Here is a 22,643-nt window from a genome sequence, read left to right on the forward strand (position 1 = left end):
TCCTCCTCAGCCCCAGCTCACACCGGCCAACCAGGCTACAGCTCCCACATCTGCCACTTACGGTGCTCAAGAGCTCACCCCAAAGCCCATCCACAGGCCCAGGGCAGGCTTGCAAATGCAGGCAGCGCAGGGAAATCTGGTCCTCCAGTCCCCAGAAAGCACCAGCACAAGGACAAGCTGAAGACACAAGAAGCTTGAGGCCTTTTATTGATGATTCTCCATACACAGAGATCCTTTCCACTCTTGTCCAGTGTAAATAAACACAGAGAACATAACCCTCATCTCCTAACAGGACAGAGAGGGGACACCAAGGCCTGCCTGGTCCCTAAGAACCTGGCGCCTCACCAGCCTCCAACAGGACCTTGGCTGCTGGACCCTCATTAGACTCTTTGGCCTGGTGAGAGCACTGGCCTAGGACAGGCTGCCTGTCCCCCTGTCTGCTTAAAGAACAGAAACATTTCCACCTATGGGGTTTTGGGTCCCTGGCAGCCCACAACTCCAGACTAGAGTGCCAGGCAAGAGAAGCCCCTCATCCTCTTCATCCCATTCCTTGTGCTGCATGCTCCCAGGAACCATTTAATAAATAAATAAATACTTCAAAAAGGAGGGCTGCTCCAGGGCAAAGGGAGGGCCTGAGCCAGCTCATGGATTAGGGAGAGACACAGGACCCCCTCCCCAGTATCCAGAAAGGAACATGAAATGGTTGGAAAGAGGATGAAGACGACCCCAAGTGGTCTTATCCCATAACTGAAAGAAACAGCCTTAGAATCTAGGACCCCGCCCAGCAAGATCCTACACTTCCCAGGACCCCAAAGGTCAAGGGCTTCAGGAATTCTGCTCCATTCACCTGGCCTCACACTCCATGGAACAAGGGGCAGGGGAAGGAAGATGTGGCACCAGGTTGGAGGAGGGTTACTCTAGACTTGGAGCAGGGGGAGCAAAGGTGGTTGTGACTGCCCTGCAACTGCTCAGCAGAGCAGAGGACCAGAGCACATGGGCTGAGATTTTGCAAGTCAAGGTTCCTACGAGGTGGAGCTCCACTTGCTACTGAAGGACTTAGTCAGCAGCAACCCCCGTACACATTCTCCTCTAGGGGAACCTAGGAACTTCATCTCTTTCTAGAATGTTCCTGGTCTCATCAGCCCTGGCCACCCTCTGACAGGGAAATGATCAGATCCTGATAACTGAAAGAGGGGCATTCAAACAGTAGAGCTGGGATGTGGCACTTCCATGCCCCTCTCCAGACTGAGGCTGAGGAACTAGCCCAACACCGCACAAGGAAAGCCCTCTTTTCCCAGCCTCAGGTCTCCTTGGATCCCCAGGCCTGGACAGACTGGCCCTAACTGTCAGAACCCAGCTGATACCAAGCTTAGCTCACTACTGCCCTCTGGTGGACACTCCCTGGCCAGTCCTGAGTTCACTCGGTCCAGGGTAGAGCAGAGCAAACAGCCAGGCCCCCCAAGGGCTCCTCTCCCTTGGGGTTTGAGAGCAGCATCACCAGCCCCAGCTGGAGACAGCAGGGGAGGGAAGGGGAAGCCTACCTAGCATTCAGGCCACATGTGCCTGGCACACACCACAGGGGGCCAGGGGCAGGGAGAATATGGGTCTACTGCTGGCCCCAGGACTACTGCCGGTTGGGAGCCTGGACTCTTTTCACTTGCTCAATGTCTGGTTACACGAGGCACACACAAACACAGTCTCTCTCTGGGCTTCAGGAGCTAAAAAGAAAGAAGACCTTGGTGAGACACTCCTTTGAGCCCTTTGGCTCATGGCCCCAAACACTAGGACCAACCACCCAAACCCCCACACAAACCATCCACCGTCCAGCGTGTGCCCTCCCTGACCCAGCTCACTAGCCTGCCCTCAAATACACCTCATTCCAGGAGAACAGACACTGGGGTGATGATGCCAACAGTATGCCTCTCTCAGGTGTCCTACACATTAGCAATTCTTCTGGCAACAGAATGCCTTTAAAATGTTTAAAAAAAAAAAAAAAGAATTTCCCAAAACATTTTAACAGCAGTTATCTCTGGGTGGTAAAATTACAGGATTATTTTCCTTTTCCTTCTTCTGAATAGTAATTTCCAAATTTTCTAGTTAATAAGCATGTGTTACTGTAAGATCAGAAAGAAAAAAAACTTGGTTTGACATTGTAACACCTTGCACGAAAGTGGGATGAAAGACCTGATCACATTCTTAAGAAAACATGCATGCACTCATCGACATGCATGCTTGTGACAGGCAGGGTCTGATCCAAACCTTCTTACTGGGACATGAGGAGTCATTTTAATTGCTTTTGCTTATCTGTATATTTGTTTTATTTACAAGCATGTAAAGATCTTATAAAAGAAAAAAACTGATTCTTAAAATTCTGTTAAAAATGTTACCAAGGTAATAAGAATAAAATCCAGCATGGATTTCCTCTAAGAAGGCAGTGGGGAGCCTGGGGTGTGGCAAACGCTCTGCATGCTCACCCCAGGCTGCGGTCACAGGCACTCAGTCTGTTACGAGGTATGCCAGGCTTGCTATATCTACTCTTTGCACATAACGAACGGTTTCCAGTTTTTGTGTTTTAAGCAGAATGGAGGAGATATGACTGTAGACCTTGGACTTGGATCCCTCACTCCTTTCCCACAATTCAGCGTCCTGCTGAGGGGCAGGCAGCAGTCCACCTCCCCTCCCAGCCCACAGCTGTACTGCTCACCTGTGGCCCCCATGGAGGACTTGGGCACCTTGAAGGAGCAGCACCGAGAGCAGAAGCTATTCCCACAGTTACTGCAGCTCCGCTGCAGACAAAAGCCAAAGTCAATGTCATATGGACTCCCAGCCCTGGTGCCTGGAGCCCCCAACAACTCCCTCCTTTCCACGGGACAATTCCACCCTCTGGGACCAAGGTGGTGCCCTAATGGGGCAAGGAGTGAGACTAGATGGAACACCCCATGGAAAGGGTGGTGAAGGACTGGGCACAGGGGCAGGCAAGATACGCTTGCCTTAGCAAACAATGGGCACCAGGCCCCAGGTGCCCTGCAGTCAGACTTCTTCGATGACTTCCCTCATCTCCCCTACAACCCACAGTCACAAGTATACTGCCCCTGGCAAACATACTCACAAAGAGACTTACCCTCTTCTTCAGCACTGAGAAGGTAGCAGAGCAGCCTGTACAGTTCCCTGAGAAACAGAAGCAGCAGTTCAGCCTTTACCCAGCCCAGACATCTCAACTCAACCTGCTCCTCTCTTTTAAATGGGACACTAAGAACAAAGGCCCAGCCCAGCCCAGCTCCTTGACAGGGCACAGTGAACAAGGCCACAAAGCCAAGATTCAGAGCCAGAAGGAAAGACTTGACAGCCCCTAAGCATTGCCATCTCCAGGCCATACATGACTCTAGTCCTTGCATTCTCCTGGAGTATAGTGGCCCCACTCACAGGGTCAGCAGAAATAAAGCACATCAAAAGAATCTATGCCCTGGAATCTAGCTAAGCTAGCAGCGCCCATACCACAAGCATCCGCAAATGAAACCTGCCTGACTGGACCCCTTCTGAGGGTCTCCTTATCAATACTCTGCCCACAGGGTAGAGGAAGAAATGCCTCCCAAAATGCAGTTCCCTACTTTCTGTCACCAGAAGATTCCAAGAGAACAGCTCAGAATCAAGTACCTTCCAAGAAAACGAAGGTGAGAATGCTCAAGCATTGTGAGTGGCAGGCTGATCAGGAGAAGACAAAGCCCGGAGGGAGATCCTGCCTAAACAACAGGAGTGGCAAGATGACAAAGCTTCCAACTGGTCAAGAAGGCAATGGCAGCTTAGAAAATGGCTGGGAGGAGTGAGGTGGAGGGTGGGGAGATGAAGAATGGGGGAAGAGATGAGATAAAGAATGGCTAGAGCTGCTATCAGCTTCAGGGAGCACCTGTGCCTCTCAGGCTACATGGCTGGCTGGCCAGGTACAAAACCAATCCTCCACTCCACAAAGGCCCCAAAGTTGTACTAACAGCTCCATGTGGCTCCTTACTCTGTCCAGACAGGATCAACTGCAGCTCTTATTAAAGGGGAGTCCCCAGAGTTAAGGAACAGAAGACTAGCTAGAGCCAGGAGGGATTGAGGCCCAGGTGCTTGAGGTAAGCACCCCCTGCATTCAAGGAAAGATTAGGTAGAGTCAGGAAGACTGAGGCCAAGGTGCCTCACATTAAAATTGTGCTGCTGGTTAGCTCCAAGCCCTAGGCAAAGGGAAGGAGAGAAAAGAGCAGAGCCAAGTCTGGGGTGGTGTAGGAAACTGACTCCTCCAAGACTTTGGCTCTGACACTAAGAATTAGAGGAAGGCAGCCAGTCTGCCTCTGCTCCCCTTGGCAAGGGCAAGGCACTGGGATGGGGGAAAGGAGATCCTTAAAAACTGACACTCTGATCCCTGTCCAAGAATTCCTCTAACTGGATGGAGAGTCAGGGCCAACAGTAGCCACACAGTCCAGGGAAACAGCCATCTAACAACACACAGGCCTAAGGCCAGGGAGGGATCTGGGATACCAGCTCAGCCAGGCAAAAGCAGGGGAGCAACCTTATTCCTCCTAACACCTACCCATTCTTTTTGCCCCTGTTCTCAGCAAAGGCCTGGACTCACCCACCCTACTCACCAGGTGACAATGACACAGAGACAATGACAACAGGTGAGCATCAAGCTACACAGCCTGCAGGGCAAGTCACTCAGCACCTAGGACAGAAGGGACCTCCTCACCAGCACTCTCCCACTTGGAGGCCACAGAGACACTCCTAAGCAACGGGCCCTGACTCCTCCCATGCTCAGGCCTCATGTACCAACAGACAGATGGAATAGTGCCTGCCATGGTCCCCAAAAAGTTCACATGTTGAATCCTAATTCCCAAACAATAGTATTACAAAGGAGGGCCTTTATGTGACATGCAGGGTTCTCATGAATGAGATTATAGCAGAGGCCCCAGGGAACTGCTTTGTCCTTCCTATCATGGGAGAAGACAGCAAGCAGGTGCCTTTTATAAACTAGGAAGCAGGTCATCACCAGAATCTGATCATGCTGGTGCCTTGATCTGACTCCCAGTCTTCAGAATAGTGGGAAATCCTTTTCTGTTGTTTATAAACCACCCAGTGTAGTGTACTGTGTTACAGCAGCCCAAACAAATGAAGAAAGTCCCTGAGAAGCCCACCTCATCCAGCCCAAGGGACCTAGACCCAGGAGTAGACATCTCAGGAGCAGAGCTGCTATAATTGCCCTCACAGTAAAGAGTTCAAGGACATCTCAGGGGAGGGAAAGTGAGATGTCTGGAAGGAAAAGGAGCACGGAGGGGCCTGGGAAAAGAAGCATGTCTGGCTGTGCCATCCTGGAGGGAACCTAAAAAAAAACAGCCATTGCCTATCCCAGAAGGGAATATTCCAAACCAAGAACAGGACATAGAACAAGAGACTTCAGACACCAGAGCAAAGGAAGATGAGAAAGGGAAGATGATGAGAAGAAGAAATGGAGGAGCAGAATGCAATGACCTGGACTAGAGATCCAGCTCTACCATTTACTAACTGAAGTCTTTAGGAAAATCACTCTTTTACTTCAGGTTATTCATCTGCAAAATGGGTACACCTAAGTGCCTTTACTTGAAATGCACAGGTATAAACAGATTATTTGCTGGACCAGGAGTAATGACCCTTAAGTAGTACTACTTGTGACCTCTGGAATCTGGCTGCTTCTTGGTCCATAAGAACTGCCTGCCCATCACATCTTCCATGAGGACTGGAATCATGCATGTGCAAGTGCCCCGAGCTCACACAGTGCTCTATGGAAGTCCCAGTCAGAACAAATAAAAGGGATCTTGAATGCCGGAGGACAACAGAAGGAAACAGCAGGTCCAGAACCTCTGATCCTGAGAAAACTACAGCTTTGCTTGGCTGTAGGGGCAGAAGGCAGGCCCCTGGAGGCCCCAAGTCAAATTCCTCAAGATAACCCCAGGGACTTTTCCTAGGGCACAGAACTAGAACTCATTAAACTACTAGAACAGAACAGGCACAATGACAGCTCTCTGGTCAGTAGCTACTCTAGGCTTCCACCATGGCTCTGTCTGGCTCTTCTCCCAGAGTTCTTAACCCACGCCAGGTTTTCAACTTGTACTAACAGTCTAGTCCACCCCTCTCCAAGCCTTCCCTGACCCATCTACAACCCCCAATAAAATAAAGGCTGGCCAAACTACAAACTTGACTCTATCATGCTCAGAGGAATATAATGTTTACTCCAACTTGCTTCTAGCTGGATCAGAAACACCAAGACAGATCCCAGGAACCTACAGAACGGGCCAGGGCCTTCCATATTAATGGCACCTACTTACTAAGTACTTATCATGAAAAACCAGCCAAATACTGTGCAAGCCCTTATAAGCACTCTCACATGAACAACCCTACAAAGTGAGAAGTATTATCCCCTATTATAGAAGGGGAAACTGAGGCACAGAAACAGTAAATACACTCAGCTGAACTATGATTTGTACCAGGGATTCAGGCTTCACTTTGCTTGGCCAGAATGCTGAACTGTGCTCTGAGGGTCTGCTGCCTCAGGATTAGCTCTCTGCAGACTGGCAAGGCAGTTCTCAAACTAAGATATCTTCCGGCAAGCTAATGTTCAATAAGAAGGGAGGGACAAGAAGAAACTCACTATCACTCCTTCAGTAGTCCCAATGACATCTGCTAATTTCCCAGGATTCCTCAGACACTCCTAACTCCTTACTCCTGTCACAAATCAGAACCCACAATTTTAAGACTGTCCCTGTGGCCAACGTATGCCCCCCACCACAGTTCGATAAGTCCCTCCAGACTGCCCCACTCCCACCTCCATTCTCTTCCTAGGCCATACCAAAGTTGTTGGTGGGGTAGCGCTTGCGGAGCCGCTCCGTGAGCCGCGACACCTTGCTGCGCAGCACTTCATTCTTGCTCAGGAATCCATTGTCCTGCAAGGCCAGCTCATCCTCTGCAGGGCATGGGGTGCCCTCATCATCCTCCTGTGGGAACAGCTTGTTTCAGTCCTGTCCATCTCTTGGCAAGGACCCAAGATTGGCATGCAGAGGCAACCAGGCACAGCAGACCCCATGAAGTATGGCACAGCTGGCTCAGACACCCTCCCCCCGTCCAGCCCCTGCCCACATCACCAACACTCCTACTTACCAGCACCACCAAGTGGGTCTCCTGCCTCCCAAGGTGCAGGGGAGAAGGAGAGAAAACAGAGAGAGAGAGAGCAGTAGAAAGAAAGTGCTGGGAAGGGGTCCTCAAGTTCTGAGCACTACCACTGCATGAGATTAATGGATGCCCTCCCTGAAAGAGGCCTAGCACAGAAGTCTGGAGAAAGCCATGTATTCCTCTTATTACACTGTGTCGTTATTTGAATAGAACAGAACAGAGTAAGAAAGAAAATATTCTTTAACATATCTTTTCAGGAAACTCGGGCTTCACTCAAGCTATACATATCTTACAGATAATAAATGTGAACTGCATCAAGATACAAAATGTGTTCCTTACTATGGTTCATAAACAAAAATGCTTGATAGTCCCTGCTATAACATCTCCACCCTCCCCAGATTCATAGCCTATGATCACATATCAAGACAGAGAAATTCTGTAGCAGTCAAAATTGTGAAAGCCCACATGGACTGGGCTGACATAAAAGTGAATCGAGTCAGGCGTGAGTTACAGACCTGGTGAAAATTCACAGGACCCCCACTGCTTCCATCTCAATTTACTTTACAGAGTAATAGAAATATTTACTTTACAAAGAAAGAGAAAGATTTTCTACTCCAAGAAAAACAATAGTGCAAATGCGACAATGATTAGTAACCACCAACAGGCCTCAGTGACAGGAGACAACAGGAAATGTTGGGGAATGTGTAAATGCAACATATGACTTCTACAAGGAGAGAGTGGGGCCTTAGCTAGGATGACTGCCACAGTGGCAGAGCACCTGCCTAACACGTGCAGGCCCTGTTTTCAATCGCCAGTACTAGGGGGAAAAAAAAAAATCCCCATTTTTAAACATAGCTCAAGAAACTATTTTAATGTTTGCAAGCCAAATAAAACACTTCTGCAAACTACCAATTTAAAGCCCTGTTCTAAAATCAAGATTGTTGAATTTCCCCTGACCCAGCACTTGGCCATGCAAACACTTTTCTCAACCTCCCAAAAGGATGTCTTATGAAACTTTCTCTGCAAAAGAGCAGAGATCAGGGCAGTGGCCTCCTCCAAATCTGCCTTCCCTATGTCAGAGACACTTTTGGAGCCATTTCTGCCTTAAGCACCTGGAACAGAGGACAGGACAGACAATGGGGGTTGCTGGCACCCTTTCAATTTGACAGTTCCTTCTAGCTCAGAACAAATTTTGGCTTCTCATTTGGATATAAGAGAATATTTTAAATCCCACAGCGCCAGGACCATCCAAATTTTGGCCTGATCAGTGGAGGGTGCTGGGGAAGGGCCACTCACCTCAATGGCATCTTTGAACTCCTCATCTGGCTCAGCCTCCTCAGCTTCTTCCACGCTGCCAGGAGTGAGATCCTAGGAAAAGAAACTCCATGACAGGAGGATGACAGCCCTGCTCCCAACAGAAGAGGGCCCCCTCCCAAGCCAGCACCCAGGTTCCCCAAACATTTGTCTCTGTGCCAGAGGAAATGACACAACTTCAAAAAAGACAGAAGCTGCAGAAAAAAGAGATTTAACTTTCAACCCCATGGGGCCAGAGCAAAGGGAACAAGACCAGGGCTGGCCCCACAGTGGCTAAGAGCAGGACTCTAAAACCACAGAGCTTAATCTGAGATTTGGTGCATCCCTTAATAGCCCCAGGGCTTGGGCAGCCATCCTGTGCCTCAGTCTTCTCTTGTGCCACTGAGAATAATCTCATTCTCAGACAGAACTTAAACTCCACAGGATTAACATCTGTGCAGTACTGAGAACAGCATCTGACAGAGTCAGCACTTAATAAAGCACAGTGCAGCTATTTCTATCACCCTTATTTTTAAGCACTTCAGAGATCAGGCCTGGGAAGAAGCAGGAATTACAATTGCTGTGCAGCATGAATAAACTGGTAAGAGGAAGACCTATCACCCACCCACAGCAAGATCTTGCTAATGGTCAGGGACACTCACCTCCGTGGGTGTGGGAGCAGGTGTGCTGTCCAGCACAGTAGCCTTCCCACCAGCATCTGGTGGTGGCAGAATCTCAAAGGCACACTCTTCCTGCTTTGGGTTCATTCGCCGCTGCAGAAATGCCCTGTACTCAGACACCACTACCCAAGGCAAGGTGAACAGGGTGAGAGGCAGACATAAGACAGAATGAGTGGCACTCTGAGGGTCCCACTTCCACAACTGGCTGGCGTCTTTCTCCAGCATCCCACCCTCTGCTACAGGGAAGTCACCTTCCTAACCTGAGCAAAGTTACCTAACCTAAGCTTCATGAACAAAGCAGAGATACCATCACCTACCCCCAGACTGCTAGATATTCATGTACTAAATACTCCATAAATTATGACTTCTGTAATTAATCACCTGATGACAGGGAGGAAAACAAATAAAGCAATTGCCCAAGCACTGGGCCCCTCCGGACTGCTCCAGCACTTCAGATGCCAGATGGCAGACTCTGGGATCACACAAGAGATGTGGTGGCAACTCTAAGAGACTGCAGGAGACAGGTGGGATCTTTAGAAAAATATTCCCCCCTTATCTCCCAAAAGTAATGATTCAATCTGCCTTAGGAAGGGAGAGGGGACCTTCTGGTGGCAGTATCCCCTGGAGAGACATCAGCCTCAACTAATACATGAGATTCAGGAGATGACCCTCCAAGAGAGAACCCTAGTGTGATGCTGCTCCCGTGTGGAAGGCAGAGCAAACACATGATTAGTTGGAAAGACAGATGAACCAGGAAGCCTACCTAACCTGGCCTTCAGAGCTGGCCTGGTCAAGCTAAGCTAAGCTGTCAAGCTCCTTATGGCTTACCTCGGAAGAATTCCACATTTCCCAGAAAGAGTGTGCTGTTTAAAAGGGCGAGAACCCAGCAGAGTGGCAGCAAATACAGCATGCAAACTGTGCCTAGAAGAGCCCCGTAGAACCTGGATGACAGACAGGAACCACAGATCAAAATTCACAAGATCAGAAGGAAACAGGTTTGGAGCACACTCATATATGGGTTCAGGTGAGAAATAGCTCTGGGAATTGTTAATAAACTGGCAAGATCTGCTAATTGAACAAGAGGAGGCAGGCACAGTGGTACATACAGGTAATCCCAGCAACTCAGGAGGCTGAGGCAGGAGAATCACAAGGTTGAGGCCAACCTCAGCAACTTAGTGAGACCCTGTCTCAAAATAATAAAAAGGGCTGGGGATGGAACTCAGTGGTAAAAACACCCCTGGGTTTGATGACTAGTACTTAAAAAAAAAAAAAAAAAAAACCTGGAAAATATGAGGAGGAAAGACTTAGAAGTACCAACAAGTCACTGTTTACTAACAGCTGACAATGGTAAGGCGGCTGTGGTAGCAACAGAGGCTAGTGGCACATGAACTGATTCAACTGTTATCACTCTCAGGGTCTGGACTCTGAAGTTTAGAGACAAACTGGTATCTGAATCTAGTTTTGCTACTTCTTACTGGGACAAGTCCCTTGATTCTCTGAGCATTACTTCCTTCATAAAATGGGGATCAAAGCACTTCATCCAAGGGTTACCAGAGAGTGAGATAATATACAGAAACTACGGAGCACAGTGCCTGCCACAAGGTGAAGACTAGATAAACATTAGTTAGGATATTATTCATAGTCACACATAAACAGCCTAAAAATATCCATTCCAGTCAATGTAATAGTTTCATTCTTAAATTTATTCTAAGAAAAAAATTTCTAAATATTAAAGCTAAATTCATAAAATGCTCATCCTAGGGTTAGTAATTAAAAGCTGAAACTGACTAAACAGAATGGTCCCACAGATTATAACAGATTCAGTCTATGTTAATTTGGTATTATAAATAATCCCATAGGCTTTTGTAGCAACAAAGAAAACCACTTATGATGCCATTAATTTAAAAAGAGAGAGAGAGAGCAAGAAAGAAACCTCTTATGTACTATGGAGCTGTACATCTATAATGTATATGCACATGACCAACTCTAGAAGACAAACGTGATATCAGGAGGTATATTACGTGGTGACTTATTTGTCCATTATTCATCTACTTATTCATCTATTAAAATATTTTTATCACACATTTAAAAAGAAAAAAAAGCATCTAAACAAAAAACAAATCAGAACCCAGAGGCACATGTGCAGATCAACACACAGGGGCTTAGGGAGTTCTTCCACTGACACAGGAGGGACACTCAAAGCAACTGGCTCCACTTGAGGGGTTTGGGCACAGCTTTAAATCCATGCCAGGTAGTGGAGATGGAGAGGAGGGCCACTCACTGTGAGGACACCACAGGGTTCTCCCAGTGCAGTACACGGTAGGCAGCTTCACAGGTGCAGCACAGGCGGGTCAGGAAGGCCTCCAGTTGAATTAAGCTGTAGACACAGGGGCTTCTGTGAGTGAGCAAGCCCTACCCCATCCAGCCACCAAGCAGGACTGAAGTTCTGAGAGAGCAGAGCTAGCCAGAAATGGCTAATATCTTTAAACACCTTTCAGGATGGGTCCTGAAAGCATGGAGAAAATGGTCTGGCAAAACACTCCAGATGTTTCATCCCCTTTCTGGAGTTCCCTGCCAAAGTGGAAAGTTGAAGGTTCCTGCTCTTTTTAGCTGTAGCTATCAGGGAAGCAATTTAGCTTTTCCAGGATGCAGACCCCTCACCTAAAAAGTGCTGCTCTGCAACCATGAGGAAGAGCATAGATCCATGCCACTTCACCTGGAACTCACTTTGGGGAATTTTGTTTTAAACACAGATGCACCCTAGAGTCAGGCATGGTGATGCATACCTGTCATCCCAGTGATTTGGGAAGCTGAGGCAGGAGGATCAGAAGTTCAAGGTCAGTCTCAGCAACGTAGCAAGACACTGCCTCAAAATTTAAGAATCATGGACATACCCCAGAACCTATGAGCACATCCTGTACTCAGATATGGGTTTCTGAAGGGCTCCTTATAGAAATGGCTGCTTCCAGGGCTTGGGCATGGAAAATAGAACTCAACATCACTGACATTGTCTCTCTTAGTCCTGCTAAAAATACATAACCTGAATCTAATCATGAGGAACCAAATAACCCAAACTGAGGGAGCTTCCACAAAATAATAAGCTTGCACTATTCAAATGTCTACTATAACTAAAGACACATGTAAATTTAATATATGGGCTGGAGATGTAGCTCAGTGGTAGGGTGCTTCCCTGGTTTACAAGACCCTGGGTTCAATTCCCAGACCCACCCCATGCACACACAAAATAAATGAAATATATGACCTATACTGGCTCCTGGATCAGGGAAAATTGATATAAAGAACTTTACTAATAGAACTGGCAAAATACAATTATCAACTATATAGCAGAAAATAGTGATGAATGTTATTAACAAAATTTTCTGGCCCATTCCTACAATCCTGGCAACTCATGAGGCTGAGATGGAAGGATTACAAGTTCGAGGTCAGCCTGGGCAACCTAGTAAGCCCTGTCTCAAAATAAAAATAAAAAAGGGCAGGGATCGTAGCTCAGTGGTACAGCAACCCTCCTATATACGTATACACATACACATACACATGTGTGTATATGTATGTATGTGTGTATAATTTCTTCATTCTAATTATAGTACTAGAAATATAAGAGAATATTCTTGTTCTTAGGAAATACATGCTGAAGTATTTGGGGTAAAACAGGTATGATGTTCACAATTTACTTTCAAGTGGTTCAGAGGGAGGAAAAAAAAAAAAAAACAGAAGGCTGAAGCCAAAGTGTCAAAATGTTAATAACTATTCTACCTGGGTAAAGAGTACTGGGAGTTATTTGTATTATTCCTGTACTTCTTCTGTCAGTTCAAAATTACTTCAAAATAAAAAGGCTTATTACAGAAGAAAAAAAACAAAAACAAAAAAAAACAAAAAAAAGAAAAACAACAGATACCTGGGCCCCCCTCAAGATAATTCAATATTTTGGGGTAGGGCCCAGGGATCCATTTGTATATAATTTTTTTACTCCTACTGTATATAAGAGCCAGCAGAACCCAGTTCAGGAAAGGACTCAGTAAAGGCCAGCTGCCACCAAAGTTGGCACTGTTAATATTTCAACAGTCTTAAGAGGCTTCCTCAAAGTACCAGCTCATCATGTTTAGAAAATTTCTTCACAGTGCAGTGATGCTAAGGTTTACTGAACACTTCCTGGGTACCCAACACTTAAGTAATTTTCACAACCATGCTAGGAGTGAGTCCTACCTACCCTGGCAATCAATGGGATGACAGATATTACAGCCAGATTGCCCTCATCCCATTTAACAGATGAGGAACTTGAGGTGCTGGGAAGCTAAGTGATTTGCCTGATGCTAAACAAGTTAAATGGAAGAGCCAGGATTTGAACTCGGGCAGCAGCTCCTGCTGGCACACGTGCAGTCAAGACCTTAGACTATATCTCTAAGGAAAGAGCACAGCTATGAAATCAGCTGGATCTGGAGTCTTGTCCCACCTCAGTTTCTAGCTATCTAAGTCTTTTTCCGCATCCACGAGTGCAGGCTAATAGTAAGAGTCACAGCCCTGAACTGCTATAAAGATTAAATGAAGTGACACCTGTGGTTTGCCCAAAACAATGTCCGTCAACAGCAAGTATCAGCATGGTGGCTGATATTAGGTGGCTGCTGTTATTCTTGTAATAGGCTCATTCCCCCACCTCCCTGGACTGTCTTCCATACTCACAAGCTCTTCACCTCAGCCACAGCCTCAGGACGAGAAAGACGAACTCTCTGCAGGTCTTCCTGCCTTATGCTATGATACTTCCTCCGCATCAGTTCAGACTCTGGCAGCCGAGCCCGGCAAACCTCCTGAAGGTATCCGAGAAGGGCAGGTACTGAAATCATCAGGGCACCCACTGAGTACCATGCACCTAAGGAATCAAAAACACTGCAGGTAAGCAAGGCCCAAGAGGCTACCCTCCCAGTGCCATGCACTCCTTCCCTCACCTCCCCTGGTGCTAGAGGGGCCTTCCCTGAGCTCCCTGTAGGATACCCTATCTCACCCACACCCTCCAGCCCCCTTAACCCAGCTTTGCTTTTCCTTGCGATCCTATCATTACACAACAGACTACAGGTACCTGCACTGTCTCCTCCACTAATGTAAGGTCTGGAGGGCACGTTAATCTTCCCACTGATGTAGCACCAGCCTCATTTTTAATACATTAAAAAATACTATTGGGCTGGGAGCCTCGCTCAGTGGTACAACACTTGCCTAGTATGCCTGAGGCCCCAAGTTCAGTTTCTAGCACCACAAAACAAAACAAAAACAGAAAATGCTTCTAGCATACAGTAGGCAGCTCATGCTTGCAGTCTGGCTGCTAGGAGCTCCAGATAACCAACTTTCAGAGCTTTGGGTCACTAACGCAGATTGGAAGCATTACTTTTGGCCCTTAGTATACTATAGGACACTATGGGTTGTAGATTGAGAAATAAGGAGGCTGAGATAAAATTCAAAGAAGAAATTTCTTCCATCTTAATATAATATCCCAAAAGCAAGCTAACAGAGCCAATAGACTCATAATAAATGCTTGTTAAGCCAGGTGTGGTGGTGGCACATGTCTGTAGTCCCAGCTATTAGGGAGGCTGAGGCAGGAGGACAGAGTTGGAAGCTAGCTTAAGCAATACAGCAAGACCCCCATTTCAAAAATATTGTTTAAATTTAAATAAACAAACACTTGTTAAACGTCGTAGGAGCTGATTCACTTTGGAAATATACTCAGAAAAATCTAATGTTCTGGGAAGTTTTGATCAAAGAAGAGTTCAACTAAGAAACAGAAAATGAGATCGTGTATGAGCTGGGTTTGTTTTCAACCCACTGAACTCATACATCCATAGGAAACAAAAGAGGCACCTAAGGAACATGAGTTCAATATTAAAAAGAATACATAAATAAAGGACCAGCTCCTCAGAACATTCTGTCCAGACCCTTCACTCATTTCCCCTGAAGGGGCTGACTTTAAACTGCAACTACCTGCCAGAACCAACTAGGGAAAGGGCTGAGTCACGGCAAACATCATAACTGAAGATCTGCAGGAAACATCACCAAGATCCCTGCATTCACCCACCTGTCCATACATCTCTCAAAGACTCCAACCCACTCTTCACTGCCACTGACTGCCCAACAGATATCCCCCCCATCGCCCTACACACACAAAGCAACTCACTTGCTAAACTCGGGGCGGGGGGGGGGGTCCCTTCTCAGCTCATTTTTCTAGTACCCGACCCCATGCCACATCCCCAATGGCCCCTGTAATCAGCTAGAAAAGCAAAAATGGAAAAAGGACAAGGCATCAGCAGTCAAGAAGAAAACAATAACCTTAGTGACAACAGCAATCACATACGAGCTGCAGACTCCATGTCAACCACTGTGCTAAGAATCACACATAGACTATCTCATTCCTCACAAATATTGTACAAGGAAAACATTATCATATCCTCCCTTTGGGGATGAGGAAAATTAGGCCTCAATAGTCAAGTAATTTTGCCCAAGATCACACCAATGGCTCAGCCTGAACTGTCCATCTGAAGCCTCTGTTCTGACACCAAGCAGACACAAGGGAAAGCCAACTCAGGGCAAGAAGAGGGGTTCCCTCACATAGATCTGCAACTTGGTATTCTTCCCCCACATTTATTTATAAAAAGCACGTTTCCCTGGAAGTAGTTCTTACCCTCATTCAAAGTGAGGAACAAGATGTTGAGGCCAAGGCAGGTCAGCAAGGAACACAAAGGCATCTGCCACCTATAACACAGAGAGTCCTGATCACCAGACAGCCGCTCCTCCAGCCAGGAGAAAAGCCTGGGCAGCACAGATGGGACACCTAAGCCAGGAGAGGTGGCAGCCTGGGGCAGCACAGAGAACCAAGGAGAAATGAAAAGTGGGCCCGTCTCTCTAACAGATTACCAGAAGAGTTAAGAGGTCATATACTAGCTCTGGAGTGAGAAAACAAGAACACCCACAGAATTTTCTCCCAGAAGGAGGACTATATTAAACATCTATTAAGAAATCCAGTTAGGGGCTGGGGTTGTGTGGCTCAGTGGTAGAGCACTTGCCTGGCAGGTGAGGCACTGGGTTCGATCCTCTGCACCACATAAAAAAATAAATAAAAAATAAAAATACTGTAGTATTTTGTCCATCTACAACTAAAAATATTTAAAAAAAAGAAAGAAAGAAAGAAAGCCTATTAGAGCTGGGGCTGTAGCTCAGAGGCAGAGCACTTGCCAAGCCCATGTGAGGCACTGGGTTTGATCCTTAGCACCACATAAAAATAAACAAATAAAATAAAGGCATACTGTCCATCTACAACTAAAAAATTAATAACAAAGAAATCCAGGGGCTGGAGTTGTGGCTCACTGATAGAGCGCTTGCCTGGCATATGTGAGGCACTGGGTTGGATACTCAACAGCACATGTAAATAAATAAAATAAACGATCTATCAACAACTAATGCAAATTTTTTTTTAAATCCAGTTAATTCTGGGCATGATGGTACATCCCTGTAATTCCAATGACACAAGAGGCTGAGGGAAAAAAAAGCAAGTTTGAGGCCAGCCTCAGCAAGATCCTCAGCAACTTAACAAGACCCTATCTCAAAATAAAATAAAAGGGTTGGAGATGTAGCTCAGTGGTAAAGTGCCCCTGGATTCAATCCCCAGGACCAAAAATACAAAGAGAAACCCAGTTAAGCCAGGCATGGTGGCACATGCCTATAATCCCCGAGCAACTCAGTCGGCTGAGGCAGGAGGATTGACAAGTTTGAGGACAATCTCTGCAACTTAGCAAGACTGTCTTAATTTTTTATTTTTTAAAGTGGAGGGGTACCTGAGGATCAGTGGTAGAGAACCTGTGTACTTGTGCAGTATGTGCAAGACCCTAGCAATGTGAAAAAAGGGGGCGGGGCGGCAGGGAGGGCTGGCAGGATGTAGTTCAGTGGTAGAGGGCCCATGGATAAAATCCCCAGTACCCGCCCCCCAAAAAAAACCCAGGTAACACCATTTCACCTGTGTTTTGTTAGGGTCTATTCTCCTTTGAATAAAGCTGATAAACATTCTTAATAATTTTCTTTATTCTTTTTTTACAATTCATAAGAACATATAACCACTGCATAAGAATTCACCTAATACAGAAATCAAGTAAGAAAAAATCCTGAACTTCTTTGACTTTACTTGTGACTCTCCTTTCTTATATCCATAGTTTCAGGGTGAGAGTTTATCTTGAACATATATGAATTCAAAGGGAGAAAAAACAATAAAGACTTTATTTAAATATATTAATAGTGAAGACAAAACTAATATGCAGCATTCACTCCTCAAACACACCCTGAGTGAACTGAAACAGGTGCAGCAGCAGCTACTACCACTACCACATGGCAATGCAGAAGTCACCAAAGAGGGTAGAAAGATGATCAGTTACTCAGAATACTGCAGACAAGCTAGTGCTGCAGCTTAGACCCTGATAAGGGACATTAGGTAGGGAAATAAAAGCATAGATGTAATAATGAAGCCACAGATACCCAAATTCTAAAATCAGTGTCAGTATATCTAAGGTTAGCTGTCAAGAGTAGAGACAAACAGAAAAATAAATAGGTAAAATGCCAGCAACACTTGCATTCAGAATTTAAATGTATTTTCTTGTACTCTAATTAGAAAATTTGTTATTAAATGAGGTTAATGAGTTTATGTAGGGCTTTTACTTTTGAATAAAAATTATGAGAAGGTAATGAAATGGAGTCTCTTTGCCTTCCTTCTGAAATTCAACACATTACACCTGTATCACCCTAATCAGGCCTCAGAGTCTCTGGTGGTCACCAAGGGTAAAGACAAAATAAGAAGCCAGGCACAGTGGCGCACACCTGCAATCCCAGCAACTCAGGAGGCTGAGGCAGGAGGCTCACAAGTTGGAAGCTAGTCTCAGCAATTTAGCAAGGCCCTGAGCAACTTAGTGAAGCCCTGTCTCAAAATTAAAAAGAGCTGGGGAGTAGTTTAGTAGTAGAGTGCTCCTGGTTTCAATACCTAGTATCACAAAACAAATAAACAAAAGCTAGGTCTAAAGTCAATCCTATTTCAGATATAAAAAGTCAATTTCATTTCAAAGCTTCTCCCCTTCCACCTAATGTCTTTACCAATACTTTGGTCTCAGGACACACACCCAGTAAAGTTGTTGATCCCAAAAATCTTTTGAAAATTGACTGCGAGGCTGGAGTTGTGGCTCAGAGGTAGAGCACTTGCCTAGCATGTGTGAGGCACAGAGTTCAATTCTCAGCGCTGCACATAAATAAATAAAAAAATAAAAGTCCATCAACAACTAAAAAAAATTTTTAAAAAAACTGACTGCAGCTCCAGGCTTCAGACCTAACAGCCAAAGCCCAAGGCTAGATCCCTCTTCAAAATATAATCCTCTTTTACTTGGAAAAGAACAATCAAAAGCACCAACTAATCTCACAGCCTCTTTCACAGACCAGAACTCCTCCTGCCAGTGTCAAGGAGACCACAAGCTGGTGGGTGTGGCAGAAGGGGATTAGGTCTGATGCTACTCCTCCATCGGCTCTAACCAATTCCATCACATCTTTAAATCTCTAATTCCATGAAATGGGAAAAAATGCTCACAGGTTAGTGTGCCAAGAGGCACACTACAGATCAGCAGAGGAAAGAGAAAAAAGCAGGATATATCTAACATTTCTGCTTTGCCTCAAAAGGGAAAAACATTCACACGTACACGTACACCCACACAAATAATGCCAGCAAGCAGAGTCCTACATCTCTAAAGCCCTCCCCCTCCTCAGCTAAGGAAGCCCAAAGTTCACATCAGCTAGCTAGTGGTGCCAGAACCCTAAAATGATAGAACAGCCCCCTCCCACCTACCTCCTGCACCAAGAACACAGTAACCTTAAAGTACAGAACATGGTCCTGGATCACTGGTTTGTTCATCTCTAGGGATGCTGCCATAAATTAAAGGGGTGAAAAAAAAAAATTCAGGGTCTTGGTCAGAGAGTTAATAATAAATGCACCAGGAATATCACTTGGACCCAATTCAAAGTGAGCCTGGGCAACACAGCAAGACCCTGTCTCCAATAAATAATGATAATAAATGGCCCACTACTTACAACCTGAGGCAAAGATGAAGGCTTAACAGCACCCTTAGAGGCAACCTAACTCCACTCACCTGTCTCCTTCCAGTCTTTAGAGAGTTGAAGGTCTTTGAGAATCTGGCCAAAACAATTCTTCATGACTGAAGAATTCTAGGGAAAACTAGGGAAACCTGAATATAAACTGAGTACAGGAAGATATCAAGGAATTATTTAGTATTGTGTTAGGTATGATTTACTTTGACAATGAAAAAAATATGTCTTTTATTATTTAGAGAACAAACTAAATTATCAGGGAGTGAAATGCCGTATATCTATAATTTAAAACACTTTTCACTTGCTGGGTACAGTGGTACATGCCTATAATCCCAACGAATCGGGAGGCTGAAGCAAGAAGATGACAAGATCAAGGTCAGCCTCAGCTACTCACTGAGACCCTATGTCAAAAAGAAAAAAGGGTTGAGGATATAACTCAGTGATAGAGCACCCCTTGGTTAAATCCCCAGTACCACAATAAAAGGAAAAAGAAACTTTTCACTTAAGAAATAAAGTAAGGGGCTTGGGCTATAGCTCAGTGGCAGAGCACATGCCTAGCACACGTGAGGCACTGGGTTCTATCCTCAGCACTACATAAAAATAAACAAATAAAACAAAGGCATGCTGCCCATCTGTACAAAAAGATATTTTAATAAAAGAAAGAAGCCAGGCGCAGTGGTGCACACCTGTAATTCCAGCTGCTCAGGAGGCTGAGGCAGGAGAATCACGAGTTCAAAGCCAGCCTCAGCAAAAGCCAGGTGTTAAGCAACTCGGGGAGATACTGTCTTTAAATAAAATACAAAATAGGGCTGGGGATGTGGCTCAGTGGTCGAGTGCCCCTGAGTTCAATTCCCGTACCAAAAAAATACAAACAAACAAGAAAGTAAGCTGAAAGGCAGAAAAAAGAAAATCATACAGGATGAAAATCAAATCAGATTAGGAAAAAAATAGAGACCCATAATTCCAAACAACTACCAAAAATGGTTCCTGCTTATTCATAAGTTATTTGTATTTCATTTCTGTTCAAAATTATATCCTAGAGTTTTAATATTAATTATGCAAATATTGGAAGAGGAGGAGAAAAAAAAAATCAAGCCTATTCTAAACTGTAGAACACCAATATTCAAGGTTGTCTTAATAGTTCTGAGATAATAGTTTATCCAGTACCAAAGAATCCTGATAAAAAGCCAGATGGTTCCCAGTGTCTACCTGCTAGGCTGAGGCCTACCACAAGGTAGGCCTGGATGGAGCTCATGACCAAATAATCCACCCAGAACCAGTCCTCACCAGGGCAGAAAAGATAGCACGACCACTGTCTAAATGACCACAGTCCTACAGAGCAGGGAGGGAGAAGGTTGAGCCAATCAAAGGAACTCCATAAAGTGTGTACCTTAGCAAGTATCGAACACCATCACCTGCATCCTTCAGGGGTTCCAAGTAGATCTCCAGCCTCTTGTAGGACAGAACCAAGTTGAAAAGATCAAATGCTGGGGACTTGGTAGGAGCAGGTGGAGAGTCTGGAAGGGCCTCTGGCATCACACTGGGGCTCACCTCTGGCCCAGTCCCCTCTGAGGTCTGCATCCTGTAACCATAATAATTATTCCCAATATTTGCAATGCATTCCCAGTTCACAACACACTTCTTGCATTATTTCATAAGACACCCATAATAAAAGTGAAGTAAGCAAGCTACATGTGAAATACCCATTTCACAGAGGAGAAAAATGAAGTTTACCAAGGTTAAGTGAATTACTCAGATATAAAATCCTCTTCTTCAAAATCCCATTCAATGCTTTCTCCACAGACCATCAAGAGAATAAGCCATCTGGGCACCATGGTGCATGCCTCTAATCTCTGGCTCAGGAGGTTGAAGAGGCTTTCAAGTTTGAGGCCAGCCTGGGCAACTTAGCTAGACCCTCAGCAATCTAGTGAAATCCCGTCTCAAAATAAAAAGTAAAAGGCATGGGGATGTACTCAATGGTAAAGCACCCCTGAGTTCAATACCCAGAATAAATAAATAAGCGCCCTAATGCTCAGGCACACACGGCTGCTGGGGGAAGGCAGTCTGTGCTCTCAACAGAAATGTCGTGAAGTAATTTTCTCCCACTGTTTACCTGTTTAATTCCTACTCATGCTTCAGGGGTAAGCTTAAACAGCCACTCCTTTGCTCCAGGACGTTTTTGCAGACAGCCCCAGCCTGGTCTGAGACACTAGGGTCAGTTTCCCTAACAAAGCGCTTAACATCAAAGTAAAACTCCCTGCTTTCCGGCCAATCTCCCCCTCTTTGGCTTTCGTCACGGTTTCTGTATTCGAGCTTAATAACTGCTTGCCAGATGAGTAAATGAACTACTTTCCTCCAGGACAGTCGTGTTCTCTCGTGCCCACACCCATCCCCTAAACCATTCATTCCTCTCCCTTCCGTAACTAACTACTTCGTCGACCATCCCTAGGGGCAGTGGTCACCGTCCACAACGTCCTATTCCCATATCCCCTTTCTGAAGGGGCCTTCATGCGCTTTCCTAATTTCAAAGTCGTCTCCAGGGCGCCAAGCAGTAAACCGAGAAGAACCTCGTCCAGCAGCGACATAAACCAGTCCCAAGCAACAAGCTGCGACCTAAAAAGAGGAGGTGACAAAGGGGCCACCAAGAGCCCGAAATCCCAGTGGGCCTAGCCAAGACGAAAGAACCCAAGGCAGGCATGAAATAAGAGCCTAGGAAGGCTGAAGCAGGTCAGCGCTGGCAGAGGCCTAGACCACCACCTCTGCAGCCCGGGAGGCCTGATGGGAGTCCTTAGGCCTAGACAGAGGAGGCCACGCCCAAAATCGCTGGTGCGGACCCCGCGGCGACCAGGCACCCAGTCCGCAGTCGGTGAACTCACGGGAGCAAGGGCGTGATGACACCTCACCTACCCGGATGCTGGAGTGGTGAGGGAAGGGGCAGGACCCGGCAGGAAGCACCGGGAGGACCGCTGGGCCCCGGAGCGTTTCCTCAGGTCCGCCCCGCCCAGACGTCGCGCCTCCTCCCAGAGAGGTCCTGAAGCCGCGAGTCCAAGAACCTCCGTCTCGGTCTCCTCCGCCGCCGCCACCGCAGCCGCCGCCGCTGCTTCCGGGACGCGAGGCGGCGTGCTCGTGATGTCAGCACGCCCACCCCGCCCCGGGTTTAGCTCCACCCACTCGAGCACAGGTGAGCGCCCTCGGTGCGACTGAGTACTGCGCCTGCGCGCCTTTCCCTGCGCGACTGAGATTCACAAAATCTTGTGAAACCCTGGGAGCCCACTCCTGGCGACCCTGCACCTGGCTGCCCCACTGCGCTCTGAAAGATTACTGCAACAGCAGTTGGGAGAAGCCTAGTTGAAGAATCTATAT

General features: G+C 46.3%; 1 protein-coding gene across 4 annotated transcripts; it reads right to left on the reverse strand.

Annotated features, from left to right (window-relative positions):
- Nucleotides 1–189: 189 nt before the first annotated feature.
- On the reverse strand, nt 190–22,398 carry ZFYVE27 (zinc finger FYVE-type containing 27). Of its 4 annotated transcripts, XM_079137862.1 has the most exons (13): nt 22,188–22,398; nt 20,671–20,862; nt 15,832–15,902; nt 13,848–14,034; nt 11,431–11,526; nt 9,978–10,090; nt 9,132–9,271; nt 8,473–8,544; nt 7,165–7,185; nt 6,857–7,001; nt 3,122–3,168; nt 2,705–2,786; nt 190–1,718 (listed from the first exon to the last, which is right to left on the reverse strand). In XM_079137862.1, exons 2-13 carry the CDS (start codon nt 20,859–20,861, stop codon nt 1,654–1,656), a joined length of 1,230 nt encoding a protein of 409 aa, XP_078993988.1. In that variant the 5' UTR covers nt 20,862; nt 22,188–22,398; the 3' UTR covers nt 190–1,653. The 4 variants fall into 4 exon arrangements, with proteins under 4 accessions (XP_078993988.1, XP_078993989.1, XP_078993990.1 ...); XM_079137863.1 differs by lacking the exon at nt 7,165–7,185 and having other exon boundaries at nt 22,188–22,395; XM_079137864.1 differs by lacking the exon at nt 22,188–22,398 and having other exon boundaries at nt 20,696–20,832.
- Nucleotides 22,399–22,643: the final 245 nt, after the last annotated feature.

Source organism: Sciurus vulgaris (assembly GCF_902686455.1).
Source record: "Sciurus vulgaris genome assembly, chromosome: 4".
NCBI lineage: Eukaryota > Metazoa > Chordata > Mammalia > Rodentia > Sciuridae > Sciurus > Sciurus vulgaris.

Coding starts and splice junctions, on each gene's coding strand:
- ZFYVE27 (XM_079137862.1), bottom strand. CDS start 20,861: ATGCAGACCTCAGAGGGGACTGGGCCAGAGGTGAGCCCCAGTGTGATG. Junction 10,091..11,430: donor AACCCTGTGGTGTCCTCACA/GTGAGTGGCCCT, acceptor TCTGTCATCCAG/GTTCTACGGGGCTCTTCTAG. Junction 3,169..6,856: donor CTACCCCACCAACAACTTTG/GTATGGCCTAGG, acceptor TCTGTTTCTCAG/GGAACTGTACAGGCTGCTCT.